Source organism: Orcinus orca, chromosome 2 (genome assembly GCF_937001465.1).
Source record: "Orcinus orca chromosome 2, mOrcOrc1.1, whole genome shotgun sequence".
Taxonomy (NCBI): Eukaryota; Metazoa; Chordata; class Mammalia; order Artiodactyla; family Delphinidae; genus Orcinus; species Orcinus orca.
This window is the reverse complement of record NC_064560.1, coordinates 101,988,641-102,015,589: the sequence shown is the minus strand read 5'-3', so window position 1 is coordinate 102,015,589 and position 26,949 is coordinate 101,988,641. Positions and strand designations below refer to the sequence as shown.

The following is a 26,949-nucleotide window of genomic DNA, read 5'->3' as shown; positions in this document are numbered from 1 at the left end:
AATCTAGCAATTCTGTGTATTACACAGTTGCCTTCCTTGGCAAGTGATTAGAGTCTAATTAATTAATCATTTAAATTCTTTTCATGTAGCCAAAGACCAACAACGTTGATCCAATAAACAAAGTTCAAAACAAATTACACTCTGCAAGTAAAGGAAGGAAATCAAATTCAAGGTATAGTACAGTTTTTAAAGTATTACTTTTTAAAAAATTTTATAATTTATACTATCATTGTTCTTAATAAGATCTGTTTCTCTAGATCTTTTTATACCCAAAATATACAAAATTGTACTCTGTATTTCTTCTCCACATTTAATAATTTAAAACATCTTCTAATCAGAAATGTCTTGCAACAGTTAATGAACATTTTGTATTGTTCTCTTAAGCAAAATTGCCAGATTTCAAATTTTTTAAACATTATTTTTAGCTAGATATTTTCTTTGATCAGAAACTAGAACCTAGATGTCTTTCTCTGCCTAGTTCTCTCAAATAGACTTATACTTTTTGAACACCATGCATTATTGTATATTGTATACATTGAGATACAGAATGATTTTGGCATGCTCTCAATAAAACTATAGTATAGTTATAATTTACATTCTATTGTTTTTGGTGAGAAAGAATTCAAGACTGTTTTTAGTACTTTAAGCATAAAAAGGGGACCCAAGAGGTTCTTTAGGATAGTAGACCTTCTAGAAAAGGAGGGTCACACCTGCAGTGGATGGTACCAACCAGCTTCTAATTCACAGTAAATTGTTAAATTTATGTCTATTGCTTACCCAAACTGATAATTGCATTATAATTCTAGAAGAATTCTTATTAATCCTTGTGTCTTTTAATTGGCTAAGTAAAATTTTTGTTTTTTGAACAAAAGAGACAAAAAATAGGGTGAAAGGATAAGGAAGAATAAAACTAAAATTGATAGAAGAGAACATATGTTACATACATAAGTACTGTACATACATCAGTACTGTATATACATACATAACTGGAAAGGGTTATCTTATTTTCAGACTTCAAGTTTACTTTTTAAATAAAAGGTTCTTTTTCCAAAAGAATTCTAAAGCATTTGCTTATGTGTTAAAAGTAAGTTAGGCTTTAAAGTAAGTAAAACGTTAAAAGTAAGGCTTTCGGAAGCAAACTTGATGGATTAGGCCCATTCCTCAACGCCATTAGAAGTGACTTTCATTTCATATTTCTCTCTTCATTAAAGAAAAAAAAAATCAACTTTTGGTAAACTTTGATCCTGCTTAAAATATGTTTTTTTAGGTGGAAAAATGAGTTTGAGCTAAGAACTGTTCACTCTGTAATTCTTTCTTAAGAGGTATTATTCTTCAGTGTTTGCAGAATTATGACTAGAGTGATATCAAATTGTACAGTTCTACTCCAGCAGCATGTAAAATTAAAAGCCACAGGCTGGATTTCACCTAGGAGGCCAAGTTCAGTACTCTTAGTTTTGATGTTCACTTGTTTGGGAGTGTTGACCTAGAACACATAATTCTCCAGCAAAAAAAATGGGATTATTCGGGATCAGCAGAATATTGCACTTCAGGGTCTGAAATGATGGCGAGCCACGTGCAAGTCTGCACACAGCAAGGCAAGGAGAACTCTTTTATAGAAGGAAAAAGGAAGTTGGGAGGGCTAGAGTAAACAAAGGTTTTTCATTACCTGACTTGTTGCCAGGAGTGAAGAGGAGCCTTCCTTCACACCGTGGGGCTCTGCTGTTGTCTCAGGGTGTGAGAGCTCCCCCTTCTGGTCTGCTGACTGTTAAATTGAGGCTTCTGTTTATTAATATTTTACACTGGCCATGTCTAAGTGGCCTCATAAATCCTCCTCTAGCTCAGTGGTTGTGTGATTCATAAAGACTGAAAGTCTATTAAGTCTCTTGTAATATAGTCCTTGAAAGTATCAATTGTAGATTTCATCATAAATTTAAAATTTATAATAATTTTGATCTGCTTTTTTATTTGGATAAAGGTCATATTGGGAGTCATATCTCCTTTTTTATTATATGTATATAATATATAATGTGCCTATATGTGGTTTTTTTAGAGTAAAATTGAAATACTCTGATGTACAAACTGCCAGCGATGTTGCCATTCCAGAGGATTTCTCAGACTTTTCTCTTGCAAAAACAATTAGCAAAATTGAAGGGCAACTGGAAGAAGAAGGCTTACCTAATTATATAGATGATGGTATTTTTTGTGGTGTTAGTGAAGACATTGGAACAGGTAGGTGGTTTTTTGTTTATTTTTATCCTTATATCACAATTATTTAGAAAATGTAGTGATGTCTTGCATTTGTTTAATGAAATAAAATTGGTTTTGAGTCAATAATTGTTGAAAATGGATGATGGGTGACTAGGGTTTCATTGAACTCATCTCACTACTGTTGTATATGTTTGATGTTTTCCATTATAAAAAGTAAAATTAAAAAGAACTATGTGGGGAGTTCCCTTGTGGTCCAGTCGTTAGGACTTGGTGCTTTTACTGACGTGGCCTTGGGTTCAATCCCAGGTCGGGGAACTAAGATCCCACAAGCCGTGTGGTGTGGCTAAAAAAAAAAAAGAGAAAGAGAGAAAAGAAAAAAAAAAAGAACTCTCTGGTATTGGTTTCATTGACCACTTTTCAAATAAGTTAAATGCCCCATAGCTTAGCATTAAAACATTGAAATAAATTTTTAAAAACCATATTTCTTTGAATTCCTTCCATTTAGTGTTACTGAATTCTCTTTATTGTGTGTTAAATCAACACATGTTAAAGGATAAATGAATTATTGATGTAGTATCAGGTAAAATAATGAATTTTCTAATGAATATTATTTTCTTTCTTATAAATTCATTCTCTGCATACCGCTAGAAAAATAATACTTAGTCTAAATCATCAGAAACATGTTAGTTACCAGTAGTGCCTCTAAAATTGTTGAATTTATGAGGAGCCACCTATGCTATTATAAATTTAAAAAAAGACAGTCGAGTGTATATGAACAGTTAATGCTGAACTATAATTAATTGTAGGTTCAGACAAACTGCTTTAGCCTCTCTGTAATAGCAATTTCTTCACTTGAAAATGAAGCAGTTTGTATTAAATGATCACGAAGTTTACCCTTAAAATTCTCTGATTCTGTGGAAATCACAACGATTTACATGTGTAATTATTGTGCTACATGCTAGTTAGTCATAAACGCAGATTAATTCATTTATGCATTTATTACGTTTACTGGCCTATCCAAGCTTTCTGGGGCTAATTGTTAGGAACGAAGGTAAGTGAAGCAAAGAGTTAACCTTCATGCCTCTGTTAAGATACCTTCAGGGATGCAATGGTCAGATGTTGGCTGTTCCTCAGTTTACAGTCACCCATAGCCTTGTTAACAAAGGTCCTCCTCCCAGTATGGGAACCAGCACAGACTACCTTAAATTACTGCTTTTTTTCTTATTGCTGAATGACCTCTTTGCATCCCTGTCTTCCCTTTTCAGAATCTTTGGCCAAGGTGTCTCCCCTTTTAGGGGAATTTTCACTAATTCCACATGATTGCCTAGAATGGCTGGGTTATGTGTGGGAGGAAACAATAAAAAAGTAGTTTAGGAGCACAGACTTTTATAAGACTAAAGTTGGAGTGGGATGGTTGGGGAGGTTAATGCTGTGGACCAACAGAGACAGAGCACTCAAATCCTTGATGATACTACCGGGGTTAGAGTTGGGGAGAAAAAGAGATGCGGAAAGTCATGCTCTCCCGTTGCTTCTTCCTTCTTTCCCCCTAGAGACCAACTACTGCAAACCTCACACTTTTAAGTTTATTGTTTCCCTTCTGTCCTCTGCTAACCTGGAGTTACATGAGAAGCTAGAAGGAGAGTTGAGGCTGGAAGAAGCTAGGTGGGGTTAGAGCCAGCCATTGTTCATTGGCTCCATGTAACACAGGGGACTTCATAAGAAGAGCTTTGAAACAGGAAGTATGTGTGGAGATTTATTGTGCTCTGTGGAATTTGTCCTAATAACTTTCAGAGGCTATTCAGAGTGTTTACTCAAGATAAGTCCCATGAGGGCAAACCTTGTCTTATAATATCCGTATTATGCCTGGAACATAGTAGAGACTTGATGTATATCTTTTTTTTTTTTTAATTTATTTATTTTTGGCTGCGTTCAGTCTTTGCCTCTGGGCACGGGCTTTCTCTAGTTGCGGCGAGTGGGGGCTACTCTTCGTTGCAGTGCGTGGGCTTCTCATTGCGGTGGCTTCTCTCGTGGAGCACGGACTCTAGGCACGTGGCCTTCAGTAGTTGTGGCATGTGGGCTCAGTAGTTGTGGTTTGCAGGCTCTAGAGCACAGGCTCAGTAGTTGTGGCGCATGGGCTTAGTTGCTCCGCGGCATGTGGGATCTTCCCAGACCAGGGCTTGAACCCATGTCCCCTGCATTGGCAGGCGGATTCTTAACCACTGTGCCACCAGGGAAGTCCTGATGTATATCTTTTTAATGAATGATTGAATGAATTATGAGTGAATTCTAAGTTCAGTTTTTACTTTATTTACTTTTATAGGCCTAAAACCCTCAGAGATTTACTGATATTATTGAATAAAGAACTTTTGATAGCAATACCAAAGGTAGATGTTCGTGAGGGGTTTGTGGGAGAAAGCTTCGGTAGTAAGGTATTAGTGCATTTTTTTGCCTCTCAGACACGTCACTACATTTTAACATCTGTGCAATTGGGATGTGTATTACAGTCAGTGGCATTTTATAATTACAATGGCTGGGATTGAAGTTGAGTTTTGCTAGACCTGTGTTTGCTTCTGCCAAACACCTGGGGACATTACCGATCTGAGACCACTTTAAGTTCTGTTTGAGGTGTTTCGAACCACCTGGGTAAGTATGAATTCAGTCTGCAAACTTATGTGAGTACTTGGCTTGTGGTTCCGATTCTCAGGAAAAGTTTTTGTTTTTCTCCTCTTTCTTTACTTGGTTCCAGTGTAACAGTTCCTTTCTGTTGGATGGATTTTTCATTTACCTCTACATTAGGGGTATGTAGTGTCTTGAGTGTTCCCAAACAGGGATCTCCTATTAGAGAGACTATTAGACTTCCCATCTTGAGCCTTTTTTTCCCTCATAAAATAATAGTCTGTCTTACAATTGATGGCATCTTAGATTCAGTGAAAGACAATAAATATTATTATTAAATTGACACAGAAGCACAGATCAGATTTCTGAAGGCCAAACTCCATGTTATGCAGGAGGAATTGGATAATGTTGTATGTGAATGCAATAAAAAGGTAAGTTTTTAAAACCTTTCAGAATAAATGCTGTAATATTCAAAGTCATTTTAGGAGCATTTTTCAATTTTATTTTAAAAATAGCTTCATTGAAGTATAATTCACAGTTAACTTTTAAATTCAGAAATTTAAATACTGAACTTTATTCTGAGATGTTGAATTTTCACAGAGCTGAAGAATTTTAAATACTTGCCAGCAATTAGAATGCTGTGTATTAGACTTACAAGCGTAAGCTATTAAGTGCAAATAAAACATCTGTCTTCCATTTTGAGGATGAAAATAGAATGTAACTCGTTTTTCTTAGTGAAATCGGTGTAAATATCTCACCAAAGATCATGCGAAGCTCCTTTATGTTTTCTGCTTTATGTTTTGATACCAAATCATGTATGTTTTTCCATATAAGCTATAATTTCATAACTATAGGAGGATGAAATTCAGGATTTAAAGTCTCAACTGAAAAATTCTGAAGGAGATTGTATGAGACAGCAGCGGACAATTAATTTGCAACAGTCTCAAACAGAAAAGTATAAAACTCTTTTTGAAGAAGCAAGCAAGAAATGTGATGGATTACAGCAACAGTTGTCTTCAGTAGAAAGGGTAATAATTTTGCTATTTTTTCCTAATCTAATGCCAAAGATGCACAAAAACATATAAGTTACATGTTTGCATAGATACCACTTTTCATTGTTTAGTTATTTTGTTAGTATATACTAAAAACTCTTCCCCCATTATTAGGAGAGTATTTTTTAACAACTTTATTGAGATATAATTCACAAACATCTCACCCTTTATACAATTTGGTAGCTTTTAGTGTATTCACAGAGTTGTGCAACCATCACCACTCTCAAGTTTAGAATATTTTCATCACCCAAAATGTCACCCCATACCCTTTAGCCTCAGTACCTCTATCCTCTTCCCCTAATCTCCTCCAGCCCTAGGCAACTTCTCATTTATTTTCTGTCTTGATAGATTTGCCTATTCTGGACATTTCTGTATATGTAGAATCATACAGTATGTGATACTTAGTAACCAACATTTTTCACTTTAAGTATTGTTTTTAGGGTTCATGAACATTGTAGCGTGCATCAGCACTCCATTGCTTTTTATAGAGTAATATTCTTTTTTATAGAGTATATGGATGTAATACATTTTATTTATCTGTTTATCAGTTGATGGACATTTGGGTTGTTTCTACTTTTGGGCTGTTTTGGATAATGCTGCTGTGAACATTCATGTACAAGTTTTTGTGTAGATATATGTTTTTGTTTTTCTTGGGTATATACCTAGGAGTAGAATTGGTAAATTATAACCTTACATTTAACCTTTTGAGGAACTGCAGGCTGTTTTCCAAACCAGCTATACCATTTTTACATTTCTACCAGCAGTATATAAGGGTTCCAATTTCTCCACATCCTACCAACACACGTTAGATTGGTGGTATCAATCCCCTGTGGATACTGAGGGATGACTCTATACAGTTCTTTTATGAATTTTGACAAATGCATAGTCACATAGCCATCACCATAATTGAGATACAGAGCACTTTCATCATACCAAAAAATTTCTCTGTGAATTTAGTCAAGTCCTCTCCCTACTCCCAACCTCAGGCAACCACTGATCTGTTTTTGATTCTTATATTTTGGCCTTTTCCAGAATGTCATATAAATAGAATTACATAGTAGCTTCCTGAGTCCAATCACTTAGCATAATGCATTTGCGATTCATCCATGTTGTAGTCTGTTCCTTTTTATTGTTGACTGTAACATTGAATGGGTATTCCACATTTTGTTGACCTTCTCATCTGGAAAGAAAAATTAATTATAGTATCTAATAGTCTAAGCCTGTGCTGTCAAAAATGGTAGCCACTCATATGTGGCTATTCCAACTTGTAACGTGCTGTAAGTGTAAATCAACATCAAATTTTGAAGATTAAATACGAAAAATGATGCAAAATCTCATTAATATTTTAATGTTTACATGTTGAAATGATAATATTTTGGATATACTGGGATAAGTGAGATACAGTAATAAAATTTATTTTAAGTATTTCTTCTTAAAGTGACTGCTAGGAAATTTAAAATTACGTACATAGTTTGTACTATGTTTCTATTGCTCTAAGAAATAAAGGCAAGTGGTCTAAGAAAAAACAAGCTGTAATATCTGGGAAACAACTATTTTAATTTGTCACCTTACCATTTGTCATCATCCATCCAAGCTGTGGTCATGTCACTGCTCTAGTCCACATAACTTGCCTGCATCTTTGATTCTTTTCTTGTTCTTAGCTCTCATACCCAATCCTGTGTTTTCTTTCTTCTAAATGTTTTCATTCATCTCTTCTTTTCAATTCCCATTGCCACTTCTTAGTTCAGGCTATTATTATCTTACTTCTGAATGCTTCTCACTGGTTATTTTATGTCCTTTCTCTTTTTCTTATCCACGGTATTCTGTACCCTGTCAAAAGATTAATATTCTCAAAGGACCACATTGATTATAACTCTACTTTCATTTGGGCAGAAAAGGAACTAACATTTTTTGAGTGTTACCTGCCAGGTAAAACACATTTTACAAAAGGGAAACTGAGTCTGAGAGGATAAGCAAATTGCCTAAGGTCAAACAGGAATGGCAGAGCAGGATTCAAACTCTGTTTATCTGACTCTGTAAATCACGTAGACTCTTTCTCCAACTCCCCAGAATTAAATAGACTTAAACACACAGCTGTTCTAAAATCTCGTTATTTAGAATTAATATTTGAAACTTTTAGTTCACAGTGAATGTACTAGGGCATTATGATACACTGACTAGCTGAAGATTTTTATGAAAATTTGCACTGGCTCTGAGCTTCTCAGCTTGAATTCCTATCTACCTACCAGCCAGAGGCATAACATAACTCTCCTGGATTATGTGAAACTCAAGATTGAATCTTTCTTACTAATTCATTTTTTATATCTCTAGAAACAAACCTAGTGTACAGTTCACAGAAATGCAAAACAGAGCTTAAGTAGCTGCTTCTGTAAACCTGCAAAAACCAACTATTAAAACATTGTTATGTATATTAACTTATTTTAGCTGCTGATTCTAACAGATGAAGTCATTTTTAAAATAGAAAAACAGAGGGCTTCCCTGGTGGCGCAGTGGTTGAGAGTCCGCCTGCCGATGTAGGGGACACTGGTTCATGCCCCGGTCTGGGAAGATCCCACGTGCCGCAGAGCGGCTAGTCCCGTGAGCCATGGCTGCTGAGCCTGCGCGTCTGGAGCTTGTGCTCCGCAACGGGAGAGGCCACAAAGCATTCTACTCCAGCTTTGGATTTTATTTTTCCATCACTCCCCCAAATTTCCTTTGTGTCTCTACCCCATAAATCCCCAGTGTCTAATCATAGCCTCAGGCAGCCACTGATTTGCATTCTTTTACTACAGATTTGTTTTCCTTGGTATAAAATTTCATATAGATGGATTCCTAAGTATGTACTTCTTTGCATCTGTCTTCTTCAGCATAATGTTGACGTTCATCAGTGTTGTTGCTTGTTTTGTGATTCATTCCCTTGTATTGCTGAGTGGTATTTATTTATGGATTTACACATTTCATGTGTTCACCAGTTGATGGGAATTTGAGTTTTTTCCAGCTTTGGACTATAAAAAATAAAGCCACTATGAATTTTCATGTACAAGTTTTTGTGTAGATACATGTTTTTGTGTAGACACATTCAGTATCATTCATGATGTTGATTAAATACCTAGTAGTAGAACTTCTGAGTATTATGTAGAGTATATGTTTAACTTTTTAAGAAACTGTCAGACTATGTTCTAAAGTGATTGTACCGTTTTTCATTCCCAATAGCAATGTATGAGAGTTCCAGTTACTCTATATCCTCACTTAACACTTGATATTGTCAGTCATTTTAGTATTAGCCACTCTAGAGGGGTAGAAGTAGTATCTCAGTATAGGCTTATTTGTATTTCCCTGATAACTATTGATCTCGAGCATGTTTTCATATGCTTATTGGCTGTTCATATATCTTCTTTTGTTAAGTGTATGTTCAAATTTTTTGCCCAATTTAAAAACATTGGGTTGTAGTAAGAGTTCTTTGTGCTTCCTTATATAGTTTCTTTGCTAGAAAGAATATGTATTGTGAATAGTTTCTCCCAATCTGAATTGGCTTTTAAATTTTCTTAACAGTGTCTTTCGAAACCACACAGTGTGTGGTTTTGTGCTTTTTTCATCCTATTTGAGAAGCCTCTGCCCACGAATTTTATTAGTGTATATAAGTCTATTTGGATTTTCCATAACTTTTTGAGTCAGTTTTGGTAATTTATGTTTTTCAAGAAATTTTTCCAACTCATCTAAGTAGTCAAATTTACTGGCATAATATTCAGGTATTATATTTTTATTTACATTTTTAATATCTGTGATAATGACCCCATTTCAGTCTTGATATTAATAATTTGTCTCTTCTCTGTTTTATTCTTAATCAGTCTAGTTACATACTTATCAATTTCATTGAACTTTTCAATGATTCAGCATTTGACTTTATTAGTTTTTCTGTACTGTTTGTCAGTTTTCTGTTTATTGATTTCTAACCTCATCTTTAGCATTTCCTTCATACTTATTTGGGCTTAATTTGCTCTTATTTTTCAGGATTCTTAAAGCAGAAGTTTAGATAATTGATTTTCTACTTCTTTTCTCACATAAGCATTTAAAGCTATAAATTTTCTTCTAAGTGCTGCTTTATCTGCATCCCACAAAATTTGAGACTGTCTTTTTATTTTCATTAAGTTCAAAGTATTTTCTAATTTCCTTCCTGATATTTCTTTTATTTAACATCTTTATTGGTGTATAATGGCTTTACACTGGTGTGTTAGCTTCTGCCTTATAACAAAGTGAATCAGCTGTATGTATACATATATCCCCATATCCGCTCCCTCTTGCGTCTCCCTCCCACCCCCCCATCCCACCCCTCTAGGTGGTCACAAAGCACCAAGCTGATCTCCCTGTGCTATGCGGCTGCTTCCCACTAGCTATCTCTTTTACATTTGGTAGTGTATATATGTCAGTGCTACTCTCACACGTCGTCCCAGCTTACACGTCCCCCTCCCTGTGTCCTCAAGTCCATTCTCTAAGTCTGCGTCTTTATTTCTGTCCTGCCCCTAGGTTCATCAGGACCTTTTTTTTTTTTTTTTAGATTCCATATATACGTGTTAGCATACGGTTACTTCAGTCTGTATGACAGACTCTAGGTCCATCCACCTCACTACAAATAACTCAATTTCGTCTCTTTTTATGGCTGAGTAATATTCTATTGTATATATGTGCCACATCTTCTTTATCCATTCATCTGTCGATGGACACTTAGGTTGCTTCCATGTCCTGGCTATTGTAAGTAGTGCTGCAATAACATTGTGGTACATGAACTCTTTTGGAATTATGGTTTTCTCAGGGTATATGCCCAGTAGTGGGATTGCTGGGTCATATGGTAGTTCTATTTTTAGTTTTTAAGGAACCTCCATACTGTTCTCCATAGTGGCTGTATCAATTTACATTCCCACCAACAGTGCAAGAGGGTTCCCTTTTCTCCACACCTCTCCAGCATTTATTGTTTGTAGATTTTTTTTTGGTAGATTTTTTTGATGATGGCCATTCTGACTGGTGTAAGATGATACCTCACTGTAGTTTTGATTTGCATTTCTCTAATGATTACTGATGTTGAGCATTCTTTCATGTGTTTGTTGGCAATCTGTATATCTTCTTTGGAGAAATGTCCATTTAGGTCTGCCCATTTTTGGATTGGGTTGTTTGTTTTTTTGATATTGAGCTGCATGAACTGCTTGCAAATTTTGGAGATTAATCCTTTGTCAGTTGCTTCATTTGCAAATATGTTCTCCCTTTTGAGGGGTTGTCTTTTCATTTCATTTATGGTGAAACACTATTTTAAAAAATCTCTGATAATACTCTTTGTTCCAAAGTCTACTTTGTCTAACATTAGTGTAGTAATTGCAGTTTTGTTCTCAGTGTTTGTGTGAGACTATAATTATTCTACTCTTTTTTTAAAATTAATTTTTAGTGGATTATAGTTGATTTACAATGTTGTGTTATTTTCTGCTGTACAGCAAAGTGAATCAGTTATACATATACATAAATCCATTCTTTTTTAGATTCTATTCCATATAGGTCATTACAAAGTATTGAGTAGAGTTCCCTGGGCTATATGGTAGGTTTTTCTTACTTATCTATTTTATATATACTAGTGTGTATATGTCAATCCCAATCTCCCAGTTTATCCATCCTGCCCCCTCTCCCCCTTGATAACCATAAGTGTGTTTTCTACATCTCTGACTCTATTTCTGTTTTGTAAATAGGTTCATTTGTACCATTTTTTTTAGATTCCATATGTAAGCGATACCATATGATATTTGTCTTTCTCTGTCTGACTTACTTCACTCAGTATGAAAATCTCTAGGTCCATCCATGTTGCTGCAAATGGCATTATTTCGTTCTTTCTTATGACTGAGTAATATTTCATTGTATATGTATATTACATCTTCTTTATCCATTCCTCCTTCGACAGACAGTTAGCCATGTCCTGGCTGCTGTAAATGGTGCTGCAATGAACATTGGAGTACATGTATATCTTTTCAAATTATGGTTTTCTCTGGATATATGCTCAAGAGTGGGATTGCTAGATCATATGGTAGCTCTCTTTTTAATTTTTTAAGGAACCTCCATACTGTTCTCCATAGTGGATGTACTAATTTACCTTCCTACCAACTGTGTAGGAGGGTTTCCTTTTCACCATACCCTCCCCAGCATTTATTTTTGTACATTTTTTGTTGATGGCCATACTGACTGATGTGAAGTGATACCTCACTGTATTTTTGATTTGTATTTCTCTACTAATTAGTGATGTTGAGCATCTTTTCATGTACCTCTTGGCCATCTGTATGTCTTCCTTGGTGAAATTTCTGTTTATATCTGCCCATTTTCTGATTGGGTTGTTTGTTTTTTTTTTTGATAATGAGCTGCATGGGCTGTTTGTTTATTTTGGAGATTAATCTTTTGTCCATCACTTCATTTGCATCCATTTTCTCCCATTCTGTGGGTTGTCTTTTCATTTTGTTTATGGTTTCCTTTGCTGTGCAAAAGCTTTTTTTTTTTTTTTTTTTTGCAGTTTGTGGGCCTCTCACCGTTGTGGCCTCTCCCATTGAGGAGCACAGGCTCCGGACGCACAGGCTCAGTGACCATGGCTCATGGGCCCAGCCACTCCGTGGCATGTGGGATCTTCCCAGACTGGGGTACGAACCCGTGTCCCCTGCATCGGCAGGCGGACTCTCAACCGCTGCGCCACCAGGGAAGCCCCTGTGCAAAAGCTTTTAATTTTAATTAGGTCCCATTTGTTTATTTTTGGTTTTATTTTCATTACTCTAGGAGGTGAATCAAAAAAGATCTTGCTATGATTTATGTCAAAGAGTGTTCTTCCTATGTTTTCCTCTAAGAGTTTTATGGTATCCAGTCTTACATTTAGATCTTTAATCCATTTTGAGTTTATTTTTGTGTATGTTGTTAGAGAATGTTCTAATTTCATTCTTTTACATGTAGCTGTCCAGTTTTCCCAGCACCACTTATTGAAGAGACTGTCTTTTGTCCATTGTATATTCTTGCCTCCTTTGTTATAGTTTAGGAGACCATAGATGCGTGGGTTTATCTCTGGACTTTCTATCACAACTCCAACAAAGAGAGCCCCTGCTTCCCCACAGCTCCAACAGGAGTCTTGAGGTTGATTCCCATTAGTTTGTCCCCAAACCAATTACTTTAGCTTTGCAGACTCAGCACTGGACAAGCTTTGGTCGGGTGTTGAGCTCTGGACATGGGAACAGAGGTGGGTGGGAAATGAAGTCCATCCCTCCTAGTCACATGGACTGAGAGTGGCTAAGGGTTGGGTCCCGAAAGAAGAAAAGAGGATCTATTATCTAGAAAAACAACCTTTCCTGAACCTACCATTCTTAGGAAGAAACTAGAACTTGGTCTCTTGGTACAACTCAGACCAGGTAAATGCAGGTGAAAGTATCCAACCCAGAGCGATCCATTCACCCATAATTGGAGACATCAGTCTGCAGGCTCACTCGCTTATCTCCATCATGCCATGGATAAATGATACTTTTGTGCACTGACCTTGATCTGTTGGACAAGTTCCCCCAACCTGTTGCACAACCCCAGGGTACTGCTTAGACTAGCCCTCTCCATGGGGTGTTCCCAGGAACGCAAAAATGGTCCTTTGATCTATATTCCTGTTTTTGTGCTAGTACCATACTGTTTTGATTAGTGTGGCTTTGTAATATAGTCTCAAGTGAGGGAGCCTGTTTCCTACAGCCCTGTTTTCCTTTTTCAACATTGCTTTGGCGTTCGGTGTCTTTTGTGTTTCCATACAAATTGTAAAATTATTTGTTCTAATTCTGTAAAAAATGCTCTGTAAAGAATCAATGACAATGTTGATTCTTCCAATCCAAGAATATGGTATATCTCTCCATCTGTTTGTGCTATCTTTGATTTCTTTCATCAGTATCTTATAGTTTTCGGAGTACAGGTCTTTTGCCTGCTTAGGTAGGTTTTATTCCTAGGTATTTTATTCTTTTGGATGCCATGGTAAATGGGATATTTTTCTTTAATTTCTCTTTCTGATCTTTCATTGTTAGTGTATAGGAGTGCCAGAGATTTTTGTGTATTAATTTTGTATCCTGCAACTTTACCGAATTCATTGATGAGCTCTAGTAGTTTGCTGGTAGTATCTTTAGGATTTTCTATGTATAGTAACATGTCATCTGCAAACAGTGACAGTTTTACTTCTTCTTTTCCAATTTGAATTCCTTTTGTTTCTTCTTCTTCTCTGATTGCCGTGGCTAGGACTTCCAAAATTGGAATAAAAGTGGTTGAAAGTGGACATCCTTGTCTTGTTCCTGATCTTGTTGAATAAAAGTGGTGAGAGTGGACATCCTTTTCTTGTTCCTGATCTTAGAGGAAATGCTTTCAGATTTTCACTGTTAAGAATGATGTTTGCGTGGATTTGTCATATATTTATTATGTTGAGGTAGGTTCCCTCTGTGCCCACTTTCTAGAGATTTTTTATCATAAATGTGTGTTGAATTTTGTCAAAAGCTTTCTCTGCATCTATTGAGATGATCATATTGTTTTTATTCTTCAGTTTGTTAATGTGGTATACCTCATTGATTGATTTACATATGTTGACGAATCCTTACATCCCTGGAACAAACCTCACTTGATCATGGTGTATGATCCTTTTAATGTGCTGTTGGATTCTGTTTGCTAGTATTTTGTTGAGGATTTTTGCATCTATGTTCATCAGTGATATTGGCCTGTAGTTTTCTTTCTTTGTGACATCCTTGTCTGGTTTTGGTATCAGGGTGATGGTGGCCTCGTAGAATGAGCTTGAGAATGTTTCTTCCTCTGCCATTTTTTGGGAGAGTTTCAGAAGGATTGGTGTTAACTCTTCTTTAAATGTTTGATAGAGTTTGCCTGTGAAGCCATCTGGTCCTGGACTTTTGTTTGTTGGAAGATTTTTAATCACAGTTTCAATTTCAGTACTTGTGATTGATTTGTTTATATTTTCTGTTTCTTCCAGGTTCAGTCTTGGAAGGTTGTTCTTGGAAGGTTGTACCTTCTCAGAATTTGTCCATTTCTTCTAGGTTGTCCATTTTATTGGCGTATAGTTGCTTGTAGTAGTCTCTTGTGATAGTTTGTATTTCTGTCATGTCCGTTGTAACTTCTTTTTTATTCTACTTTTTTTGATTTGGGTCCTCTCCCTTTTTTTCTTAATCTGGCTAAAGGTTTATCAATTTGGTTTATCTTTTCAAAGAACCAGCTTTTAGTTTCATTGATCTTTGCTATTGTTTTTTTTCCTTTCCGTTTCATTGATTTCTGCTCTGATCTTTCTGATTTTCCTTTTACTAACTTTAGGTTTTGTTTGTTCTTCTTTCTCTAGTTGCTTTAGTTGGTTTATTTGAGATTTTTCTTGTTTCCTGAGGTAGGATTGTATTGTGATAAACTTCCCTCTTAGAACTGCTTTTGCTGTGTCCCATAGGTTTTGGATTGTTGTGTTTTCGTTGTCATTGCCTCTAGATATTTTTTATTTCCTTTTTGATTTTTTCAGTGATCCATTGGTTGTTTAGTAACGTATTGTTTAGCATCCATGTGTTTGTGTTTTTTACAGTTTTTTTCCTCTAATTGATTTCTAATCTCAAAGCATTGTGGTCAGAAAAGATGCTTGATATGATTTCAGTTTTCTTAAATTTACCGAGGCTTGATTTGTGGCCCATGATGTGCTCTATCCTGGATAATGTTCCATGTGTACTTGAGAAGAAGTGTATTCTGCTGCTTTTGGATGGAATGACCTATAAATATCAATTAAATCTATCTGGTCTAATGTGTCACTTAAGGCTTGTGTTTTCCTTATTAATTTTCTGTCTGGATGAAATGTCCACTTGTATAACTGGTGTGTTAAAGTCCCCCACTGTGAATGTGTTACTGTCGATTTCCACTTCTAAGGCTGTTAGCATTTGCCTTGTATGTTGATGTGCTCCTATGTTGAACGCATAGGTATTTACAATTGTTATATCTTCTTCCTGGATTGATCCTTTGGTCATTATGTAATGTCCTTCCTTGTCTCTTGTAACAGTCTTTAATTTAAAGTCTATTTTGTCTCATATGAGTATTGCTACTTCAGCTTTCTTTTGATTTCCATTTGCTTGGAATATCTTTTTTCCATCCCCTTACTTTCAGTCTGTATGTTTCCCTAGAGTTGAAGTGGGTCTCTTATAGATAGCATGTTTACGGGTCTTGTTTTTGTATGTATTCAGCTAGTCTGTGTCTTTTGGTTGGAGCATTTAATCCATTTACATTTAAGGTAATTATCGATATGTATGTTCCTATTGCCAGTTTCTTAATTGTTGTGGGTTTTTTTGTTTTTTTGTGTGTTTTTTTTGCAGTACGCGGGCCTCTCACTGTTGTGGCCTCTCCCATTGCGGAGCACAGGCTCCAGACATGCAGGCTGATCAGCCATGGCTCACGGGCCTAGCTGCTCCACCGCATGTGGGATCTTCCCGGACCGGGGCACGAACCCATGTCCCCTGCATCGGCAGGCAGACTCTCAGCCACTGTGCCACCAGGGAAACCCTGTGGGTTTGTTTTCGTAGGTCATTTTTTCTTCCCTTCCTCTTTTGTTCTTTTCTCTTGTGGTTTGATGACCATCTTTAGTGTTGTGTTTACGTTTCTGTTCCTTTTTTGTGTGTGCATCTATTGTAGTTTTGGGTTTGCTATTCCCATGAGGTTTTGATATAGCAGTCTATATATGTATAAGGTTGTTTTAAGTTGCTGGTCTCTTTCCCCCCTAGAGAAGTTCCTTTAGCATTTATTGTAAAGCTGGTTTGGTGGTGCTGAATTCTCTTAGCTTTTGCTTGTCTGTAAAGCTTTTGATTTCTCTGTCGAATCTGAATGAGAACCTTGCTGGGTAGTGTATTCTTGGTTGTAGGTTTTTCCCTTTCATTGCTTTAAGTATATCGTGCCACTCCCTTCAGACCTGCACAGTTTCTGCTGAAAAATCAGTTGTTATCTTATGGGGAGTCTCTTGTATGTTAAATGTTGCTTTTCTCTTGTTACTTTCAATATTTTTTCTTTGTCTTTAATTTTTGTCAGTTTGATTAATATGTGTCTCAGCATGTTCCTCCTTGGGTTCATCTTGTATGTGATTATCTGCACTTCCTGGAGTTGAATGATTGTTTACATTCTCATGTTAGGGAAGTTTCAGCTATAATATCTTCAGATATTTTCTCAGACCCTTTTTCTTTCTCTTCTCCTTCTGGGATCCTATAATGCAGATATTGGTACATTTAATATTGTCCCAGAGGTCTCTGATACTGTCCTCATTTCTTTTCATTCTTTTTTCTTTGTTCTGTGGCAGTGATTTCCACCATTCTGTCTTCCAGGTCACTTATTCATTCTTCTTCCTCAATTATTCTCCTATTGATTCCTTCTAGTGTATTTTTTATTTCAGTTATTGTATTGTTCATCTCTGTTTGTTGTTTAACTCTTCTAGCTCTTTGTTAAACATTTCTCGTATATTTTTGATCTGTGCCTCCATTTTCCGAGATTTTGGATCATCCTTACTATCATTACTCTGAATTCTTTTTCAGGTAGATTGCCTGTCTCCTCTTCATTTAGTTGTTCTTGTGGGTTTTTATCTTGTTCCTTCGTTTGCAACATATTTCTCTGTCATTTCATTTTCTAACTTTTTATGTATGGGGTCTCCTTTCCACAGGCTGCAGGATCATAGTTCTGCTTGCTTTTGGTGTCTGTCCCCTGGTGGGTGAGGTTGGCCCAGGGGCTCCTGCAAGCTTCCTGGTGGGAGGGACTGGTGCCTGCCGTTTGATGGGTGGAGCTGGGTGGGTCTTTTCTCTCTGGTGTGCAGGGCCGTGTCAAGGGGTGTGTTTTGAGGTGGCTGTGAGCTCAGTACGACTTTAGGCAGCCTTTCTTCTTATGGGTGGGGCTGTGTTCCTATCCTGATGGTTGTTTGGCCTGAGGCTTCCCAGCACTGGAGCCTGCAGGTTGTGAGGTAGGGCTGGGTCATGGTGCCAAAACGTGGACCTTCAGGAGAGCTCACTCTGATCAGTATCCCTGCGGCTTCTGCTGTCAGTGTCCTTGCCCTCACAGTGAGCTATAGTTGACCTTTGCCCCTCCAGGAGACCCTCAAAGACCCCTAGCTAGGTGTAGCCATGTTCCTTTGGAGATACTGCTTTATGCTGGGTCCCAGTGCACACGAGATCTTGTGTGCACCCTCCAAGAGTGGAATCTCTTTTTCCTCCAGCCCTGTGGAGCTCCTGCACTCAAGCACTGCTGGCGTTGAAGCCTAAATGTTCTGGGCAGTTCTTCTGCCAAATGCCAGACCCTCAGACTGGCTTGTAGGGCCATTTTATGTGGGAACGTCCCTGTGTAGCCTGCGTGGTTTAATGTTTTTTGGTGTGAGGGCTGTTTTTATTTTGGATGTCTGCCACCTCTTTCCTCGCTGTATGTTGGCCATTGTCCCCTTTATAGGAGGTGTGACTGATGTTGTGGTGACCAGAGCCTGCACTGGATATTGAGCAGAGCCTGCCCTTTGCTCTGTGGTTGTCACTGCCGTGTCAGAAGTGGGGTCTGCTCCAAAGTTGTTGGATTAGAGACCCCAGATCTGTTTCTTAGCTGTGTTTCTGGTCTGTGGTGTGAGGTTGGAGGGATTGGAGCACTCACATTGGGAGGGAAGCCACTGAGTATTCCTCCTCTGGAGCTGTTGACCTGTGGTGTGCTCTGTTATGTCACCTTTCACCTGTTGTTCAAGCTGTCACATTACACTGTTGTTGGCGCTGCTCTCAGCTCCACCTTAACTGTGGGTATGCCGGCAGTTGGCCTGGTGTCTCTCAGACGTTGTTTCCACCAGACCACCAGTGTAGATCCACTGAAGTCAGGTCCCAGGTTTGCAGTAATCATGGATCTGGACCCTCTGTGGGTGCTATGGGGGCAACTCAGACTCTGGCCTGGCCCGACCCCCATGTGTATGTGCCTGCATAGTCTACAGCAGCTAAAGGTAGACCTGTCTTGGCTGCGGGAGCGCTCGTTGTCCATTTAGATGTTCCGTAGCCACTGAGTTTACAGTCAGTCGCAGTGGTGTCAATTTATGGTTTGCCCAGCTGCGAGGAGAGATTTCAGCTTTTCTTCATTAGTTGCACGGCCCCTGGGGCTCAGCTGTGGTTTCAGCTCCACCTCTGCATGTGGGCCACCCACAGGGGTCTGTTTACGAGGCTGCCCTGGAGTACACGAGTCCGCCCTGGTGAGGAGGGGCATGGAGGTGGTGGCAGCTGGGGTCACTGGAGCCCTGGTGGGGACAGGGCACACAGGGGATCCAGCAGCTGCAGGCTCAAGAGAGCCAGCGCCAGCGGGGGCCCTTCCTAGTGCATGGGGAGGCAGGGGCTGGCACGTGGGGAGAGAGGCTGCAAATGCCCCCGCCCCTTGTGTGTCACTCAACAGTGGCTCTTCGCTTCTGTGGAGGTCTGCACTTCTTCCACAAGCATTCCCAGTTGTGGATTTCCTCACTCCTGTCCTCTCAGGCTGCCTCCTCGCAGCCAACAGCAGTCCTCTCCCCAAGTTTGCTTTTCAAACCCCACATTCCAACACCCAACCCCTGTCCACACCAGTGGACACATGTCTCAGGCAGGGCATGCAGGGCTGTGGCATGGACCCTCTGTGTAGGTCTCACTCTGTCCTGCCTGCCACAGATCGGTTGCTGTGCTCTCCTCTGATAGCCCCCAAGGCTCCCCTTCTGTCCCATCTGATCTCCTCACCAGTAAGGGGACTTCCCTGGATGTGATAACCTCTCCTTTCCTTCAGCACCACCCCTCTCGGGCACAGGTCCTGTCCCACTTCCTCTCCTCTTCCTTTTCTCTTCTTTCTTTCATCCTACCTGGTTATGTGGGCATCTTTCTTGTCCTTTTAGGTGACTGAGCTCTTCTGCTAGTGTTCAGCTGGTGCTCTGTGAGAATCATTCCATTTGTAAATGTATTCTTGATGCCTCTGTGGGGAGCGATGAACTCCACGTCTTCCTACTCCTCCACCATCTTGACTCTCTTTTATCATCTTTTTACTTTTAATCTGTCTCTGTACTGAAAATGGGTTTGTTATAGAACCCATATAATTGGTTTTTGCTTCTCTATCCACTCTGACAGTCTTTGTCTCTTACTGGAATGTTCAGTCCATTTACATTAATGCAGTTTTTGATGTTTGGATTTAAACCTACTATCTTCCTATTTGTTTTCTATTTTTCCCAACTGTTAACTTTGTTACTTTTTCCTCCTTTGAATTGAATATTTTTTAGTATTCCATTTTTTCCCTCCACTGTTAGCTGTATCTAGTCTTAGATTTAAGGTTTACAATATACATATTTAACATATCACAGTCTACCTTTAAATCATGTTATACTATTTCATGTATAATATAACACTCTCATACTCCATCTGCTTCGTTTGTGGTCATACCTTTATTTTTAAAGGTCATACATCACACAATATTTTTTTCTTTAAACAGTTATATTTTAAAGAGATGAAGATATTTGCCATTTCTTGTATTCTTCATTCTTTAGATCTGTTTTCCATACTTCTGCTTGATATACCTACCCTTTCAATTTTTGTGGTACCAGTTTGCTAGTCACTAATTCTCTGTTTTTGTTTCTCTGAAAAAGAGTATTTTCCTTACTTAAAAAAACCTTTTTATTTTGAAATGATTATCAATTCACATGAAGTTGCAAAAATAGTACCTCTAGGGCTTCCCTGGTGGCGCAGTGGTTGAGAGTCCGCCTGCCGATGCAGGGGACGTGGGTTCGTGCCCCGGTCTGGGAAGATCCCACACGCCGCGGAGTGGCCGGGCCCGTGAGCCATGGCCTCTGAGCCTGCGCGTCCGGAGCCTGTGCTCCGCAACGGGAGAGGCCACAACAGTGAGAGGCCCGCGTACCGAAAAAAAAAAAAAAAAAAATAGTACCTCTAGAGAGGTCCTGTGTATCCTTCAGTTTCCCTCAAAGGTAACATCTAACATAACTATACTCCAGTGTTAAAACCAGGAAACTGACATTGGTACAATCCACAGACATTATTCAGATTTCACCAGTTTTGTATGCACTCATGTGTTTTTGAGTCCTTTAATTTTTGAAGGGTATTTTTCACTAGGTATAGAATTGTCAGTTGACTATTTTTGTTTTTTGTTTTCTTTTGTTAGTTTAAAGATGTCCTCCCTTTGTCTTCTGTGTTGTATAGTTTCTGACTAAAAGTCCACATAATTCTTCTCTTTCTACTTTTGTATGTAATGTGTCTTTTTTCTCTGCTTTTAAGACATTCTCTTTGTTAGTGGTTTTCAGCAATTTCATAATTATGTGCTTTCTCAGTTTTGTGTGGGGAGTGTATTTATTCTGCCTGAAGTTTGTTGAGCTTTTTGAATCTGTGGGTTTATTGTTTTCATCAAATTTGGAAAATTTTGGTCATTATTTCTTCAAATATTTTTCCTGTACTCCCTATCTCCCTCCCCCACCTGAGAGTCCAATTATACTTCTGTTAGACTACTTGATATTTTCACATTGATAATATCAGTGATATTAGGTTACTGATGAGCTGTTTTCAGCCTTTTTTCTTATGTTCTTTATTTGGATAGATTCTATTGCTATGTCTTCAGTAGGTTACTGATCTTTTCTTTGTAGTGTCTAGTATGCCCCTATTCTTAAGCAGAGAGATGTTCATTTTGATATATTATACATCTATAGAAGTTCCATTTGATTCTCCTTTATAGCTTCAGCTTATTTTCTCATTATATTAATGTTTTGCTTTAATCACTTATGTATAATTAAAATAGCTGTTTTGACAGCCTTGTTCACTGTACCCATTATATTTCTCATTTATGGGTTTGTTTGTATTGACTGATTCTTTTTCTCCTGGATATCGGTTACATTTTCCTGCTTTTTGACTTGGTTAGTGATTTTTTACCAAATGCTAGACACTGAATATTATATTGTTGAGCATTTCTCTTTAGTGTGGTTTTTAAAGACAGTGTTGAATTTTGACAGGTAGTTATTTGCCAGTTTAATCACTTTGAGACCTGTTTTTAAGTTTTGCTAGAGTGTGTCTAGAGCAGCCTTCAGGAATAGTTCAGCTCTATCCTTAAGTCTTCCCCTAAAGAGACCTTTCAGGATCTCCACTGAATGTCCCTGATGATCACTGAGGATTGTCATTCTGGGTGATTAGACCTCAGATGTCTTCCTGCCCTGTGTGAGCTATGGGAATTGTTCTATTTACAGCTCCCTAATTATGCTTTATCTGGCCTTCTTGAATTTTCATGTATTTAGGTGTAGCCTAATAGACTCAAGGGATTTCCTGTGTAGATTCGTGAAGCTCTCTCCTAGTGTAGTTCCTCCTTACTTGAACCTTCACACAAATTCCCAGCTGCCTGTCTCCTCCAGCTGTGTTCTGTTTCCTCAACTCAGTGGACCTCTGGGCTCTGTTTGTATTTTCTCTTCTCTGTAGCCTCAGTGTGGATATTGCTTCCCAGAAGAATGCTGGGGTGATTGTAGGACTTGTTCTGATTTTCCCTTTTCTCAGGAATCACAACCCTACTGTTTTCCAGTATTTCTAAACAGTTATTAAACATATCTTAATCATTTTTTCTAGTTGTTTACAGTGCATTTTTGTGTTACGTGTTTATTATTTCTTCATGGCCGGAAGACTTAATCTCACTTTTGTTTTGGTTAAGTTAAAGTTATTGGTGCACTCCACAAGTTTCTCTGACCATGGATTTGTCATATTAACACTCATATTAACATCAGTAACTCACCTTTTTAAAAAAAATGTCTGCCCTCTTGTTATCTTGCTCCAGATAAAATTGATCTCTGTGTCATTTCCTAAAGCTGCTTTGTTCTTTTCTGCTTTCATAGTAAAAACTCTTTAAAAGCATTTTCTCACCTTCTTCATTTCCTTATATTGTAAACAAAGCTTTTTTCATTTTTGCCTGTATTTATCCTGCAAAATCATTATATGAATGTACCTTATCTTTGTTTAATATTGTATATCTATCATATACATATAAGAGTTGTATATTCTCATTTTTATATATTTTATTACATAGCTCTACCCCTTCCCCCATATTCTTTATTTCCTTCTTTTCCAGCTTAGGTTCCATGGTACACAACTTAATTATCCATTGAATATATTCTTAATTTCCCTGCCAGTGTAGTGCGTGGCAAAACCCAACCTAATTTCCCCCATACTGCTTGTCTATATGGCTGGACAAAAATACACAACCAAGTGGATTGGTCCTACTTTAACTTATTTACAAATATCAAGTGTAATGCTATTTTCCTCTCCTACTTTCTGAGAAGGTAGTCCCCTCTCCCACTTTCAGAGTTGATTATTAAACAGGTTATTTTTTCTCCTCATGTTTCCAATACCTCTTCCAACATTACCATTCTCAGTTCAAAACTTCTCCCTATTTTACTAAGAAAACAGTAAATTTTACATCAGTCTCTTGGCCTTTGTACCCATCTACTCTTCTTTCCCCCTCATTACCATGGATTACTCTCTCTTCTGTCTAAAGCTGATCACCTCACTGTGCACTGGATCCCATAGTCTGTCTTACTCAAGGACTTTGCTCCTACAATTATCCTGTTTTCCATTCTCTTGCAAAAATCACATTTACTCTATCTTTGAAATTATTTGCATTAGCATACAGACATGCCATAGGATCTCCAATATATATATTTTAAAACCTCCATAGATCTCATATGTACCTCTTGCCCTGTATCATTACTCTCCTTTATAGCAAAGCTTCTTAAAATAGTTGTCTCTACTCAATTTTTCTATTCCTCATTTGCCATTCTCTTGAAACTACAACAGTTAGGCTTCTATCTCTACTCTGCCTCTGAAACCATTCTTAACAAGGTCACTAGTAAGCCACATTGCCAGTTCTAGTCAGTTATTATTCCTCATAGTAATTTATAGCTCAGCAACATTTGACATAGTTGATTTCTCCCTCCTTGAAACACTTGATTTGGCTTCTGGAGCATCACACTCGTAATTTTCTTCCTTGTTTTCCTGACCTTTCTATGTTGGAGTGTCCAAGGCTCAGTCCTTGGCTCTGTGCTGTCTACATCCAATTCTGAGATGCACTCATTCATTTCCATGGCTTTACGTACCATGTAAATGTTGATCACGCTCACATTTCTACTTCTTGCTCGGATCTTTCTTTGAGCTCCAGACTCTTATTAACATCTTGCTTCCCACTTGGTATCAGTACTTGGTATGTTAAACATCCTATGTCCTAAAGAGGGAGCTCTTGCTTCCCTGCTCTCTGCAGACCTTCTCCTTTTCTCCCTCTCAGTAAAAACATTGAGTTATTTAGGCCAAAATCCAAGAGTCATCTTGATCCTTCTCTTTCCTCACACCATCATCCAATCCATCAATGAGTCCTGCCAATTCTGTTTTCAAAATACATGGAATTAACTACTTCTCAAAAACTCATTACTCCCACCCAAGCCCAAGCTACTGTGTTTCACTTATACTATTCTAATGACCTCCTAGATTTCCTACACTCAGTAGCAATACCACAGTAGCTAGAGTACAGTTGACCCTTGAGCAGCCTGGGGTCTAGGGGCGCCGATCCTCTGAACAATCTAAAATCCCCATATATAGTCGGCCCTCTGTATCCCCAGTTCCTATGTACCTGTGGTTCCACATCCGCAGATTCAACCAACTGTGGATCCTGTATTACTGTAGTATTTACTACTGAAAAATTTCTGCGTGTAAGTGGACCCACATAGTTGAAACCCTTGTTGGCTTAACTGCAATCCTTAAAAAATCTTAGGATAACACACACACACACACACACACACACACACACACACACACACACACATCGACTAAAAACCCTCCAAAGACTTCCCATGTCATTCAGAATAAAATCCAAACTATGAGGCAGGGTTTACAAGGTCCACCTAAGGTCACCCTGGGTGTTTCTGCAATCTCGAGACCTAACACTGCCTGTGTCACTGAGCTGAAGCCACACTGACCATGTAGGTGATCTTTGAATATATTAAATGCATTCGAGCCTCAGGGTCTTTGTCTTCTTTGTTCCTCCAGATCTATACATGAATCATTCCCTCATTTGGAAGCCTTTCCCTAACCACTGTATTTTAAATAATTATGTCCTTCCCCGTTGCTCTGTCCTCTTTTTTTTCCTTCTTCCTTTTTTTTAGAGGGGTTGGTGGTGCTTCACTGCATGGCTTGTGGGATCTTAGTTCCCTGACTAGGGATCGAACCAAGCCCAGCAGTGGAAGCACAGAGTCCTAACCACTGGACTGCCAGGGAATTCCCTTTCTTTTTCTTCATAGCCCTTATCACTGTCAGATGTTACATACGAGTGTGTATGTATGTATGTGTTTATCATCTGTCTCTTCCTCTAGAGTGCAAGCTTTACTAGAGGAGAACTTTGGTTAATTGTCATGTGCCCATCATGTAGAATAGTACCTGGCAACGTAGTAAGTGCTCGATAAATGTGTTGAATAAGTAAAACCTATTAGACATAGATATTACTACTCCCAATTTCAGATGTAGAAACTGAATCTACCACAGCTGGCAGATTTTTTGATTCCAAGTTTATTGCTTTTTGAACCTCAGCCACTTGTTTCTAGAACCTTATCTGATCATTTATTTGTCCTCATCTGATTTCTCCTCATCAGAAATACTATGGTTGTTTTTGTTACTCTTTAAGCATTTGCTACATTTGTTTTGTACTGTTACTGATGCATGCCTCTTTCTCGCACTATCCCAGTACCTTATGAATGCTTTAAAAATTATGGGAGAATCACAAATTATTTCTTCTTAGATCTCTTAGTATTTGAGTTTTAAACTTAGACTTGATTTTCTTTAAGCTGTCCAGCTTTTTCTTTTGAAACTAATGTGAAATTCAAGATTTGAGATTTTTCATAAAAATTTTCTCTAGCAACCTGTAAACTTCTTAATTTGGGAGGTAATAATAGATTTACTTTAGGAGAGAGTTTTCATCCTAAAACTACTCAATATTGGTATCTTGTCTGCACTTTGTAAAAAGTACTTAAGTATGATTGAAAACAGAAGTGTTTTCAAGTTTTTGTTAAGATTATCCCTTTCTTAATGGATTTTCTCGCATAGGAAAATTTTATTTCCTACTTTACTATTCTTCTGACTATCCTTTTTCTTTTTCACTTTTTCCCAAGAAGTGGGGCAGTATTGATTCAGCAGTAGGGGAACATCATGTGGTAAAGAAAGGTTTTCTTTTTTCTATGAAGTAGGTTACAGAGCCACTAGCAGGAAAGAGAAGGGCAAAGATTCATTTCCATATTCTTATGAGAAGAGGCTGAAATGAGGCAGCAAGAATTGTGCCTTGGTAGCTAATGAGAGTCTCTGCCTTTTCCGTGTGAACAGTGAGAGAAATCAGGCTGCTCTTAGTGTAGCTACCACCCACAAAGCTGTGAAGAAGGCTGGTGAGAGCAGATGGTATCCAGGCACAGTTTGATTTGTGTAGAAACCTGCATAAAGAGCAGCATGTGTTTTGTTTTGTTTTGTTTTCCCCTTAATTACTGAGAGCCAGGGAGATCAGTGTTCAAATAAAACATAGTGATACAGCCAGGAGAAAAAATTGTAAAAGAAGAAAACAGACAACTACGTTGTTAACTGCATCATTTCAATTCCATGATATTTACTGAGAGTGTCTGCTTTGTATAATGCTCTGTACCAGGCATTGTAGGACATGCAAAGAAGAGTAAGTTAAATATTACAAAATAAATTCAGTTCAGTAAACATGTCACTAGTGCCTTTTATATGCTGCTGAAGTGCTGGGAATATAGAAATTAAAGTAGTTCTATCCTTAAGGAGCTTACAATATAGTGGGGGAAATGAAGTAAATGGATAGTTTCGGTTCCACACAAGCAGGTTCTATGATATATGTATATCAAGGTGCTATAGAAGCTCTGAAGAAAGGGTACTTAATTCAACCTGGGAGGAGAGTGAGGAAGACAGTGAGGGAAGGCTTCTGGGAGAAGGTAAAACCCCAGTGTATAGCCCTGAGTCTTGAAGGATGAATAGTTGCAGGAAATATCATG

General features: G+C 38.1%; 1 protein-coding gene across 10 annotated transcripts in view; it reads left to right on the top strand.

The window, feature by feature from the left end:
• Positions 1 to 26,949, top strand: part of TEX9 (testis expressed 9) — a 216,545-nt gene that overhangs the window by 162,189 nt on the left and 27,407 nt on the right. For 9 of the 10 annotated variants that reach the window (XM_049706011.1, XM_049706012.1, XM_033436974.2 and 6 more), the window contains 4 exons: positions 90 to 172; positions 2,051 to 2,229; positions 5,173 to 5,255; positions 5,679 to 5,852. In XM_049706011.1, coding sequence (XP_049561968.1) covers positions 90 to 172; positions 2,051 to 2,229; positions 5,173 to 5,255; positions 5,679 to 5,852 — 519 coding nt within the window. Of the gene's footprint in view, positions 1 to 89; positions 173 to 2,050; positions 2,230 to 5,172; positions 5,256 to 5,678; positions 5,853 to 12,671; positions 14,315 to 26,949 lie in introns of those variants that run through there. The other variant, XM_049706013.1, reaches the window with a different exon arrangement.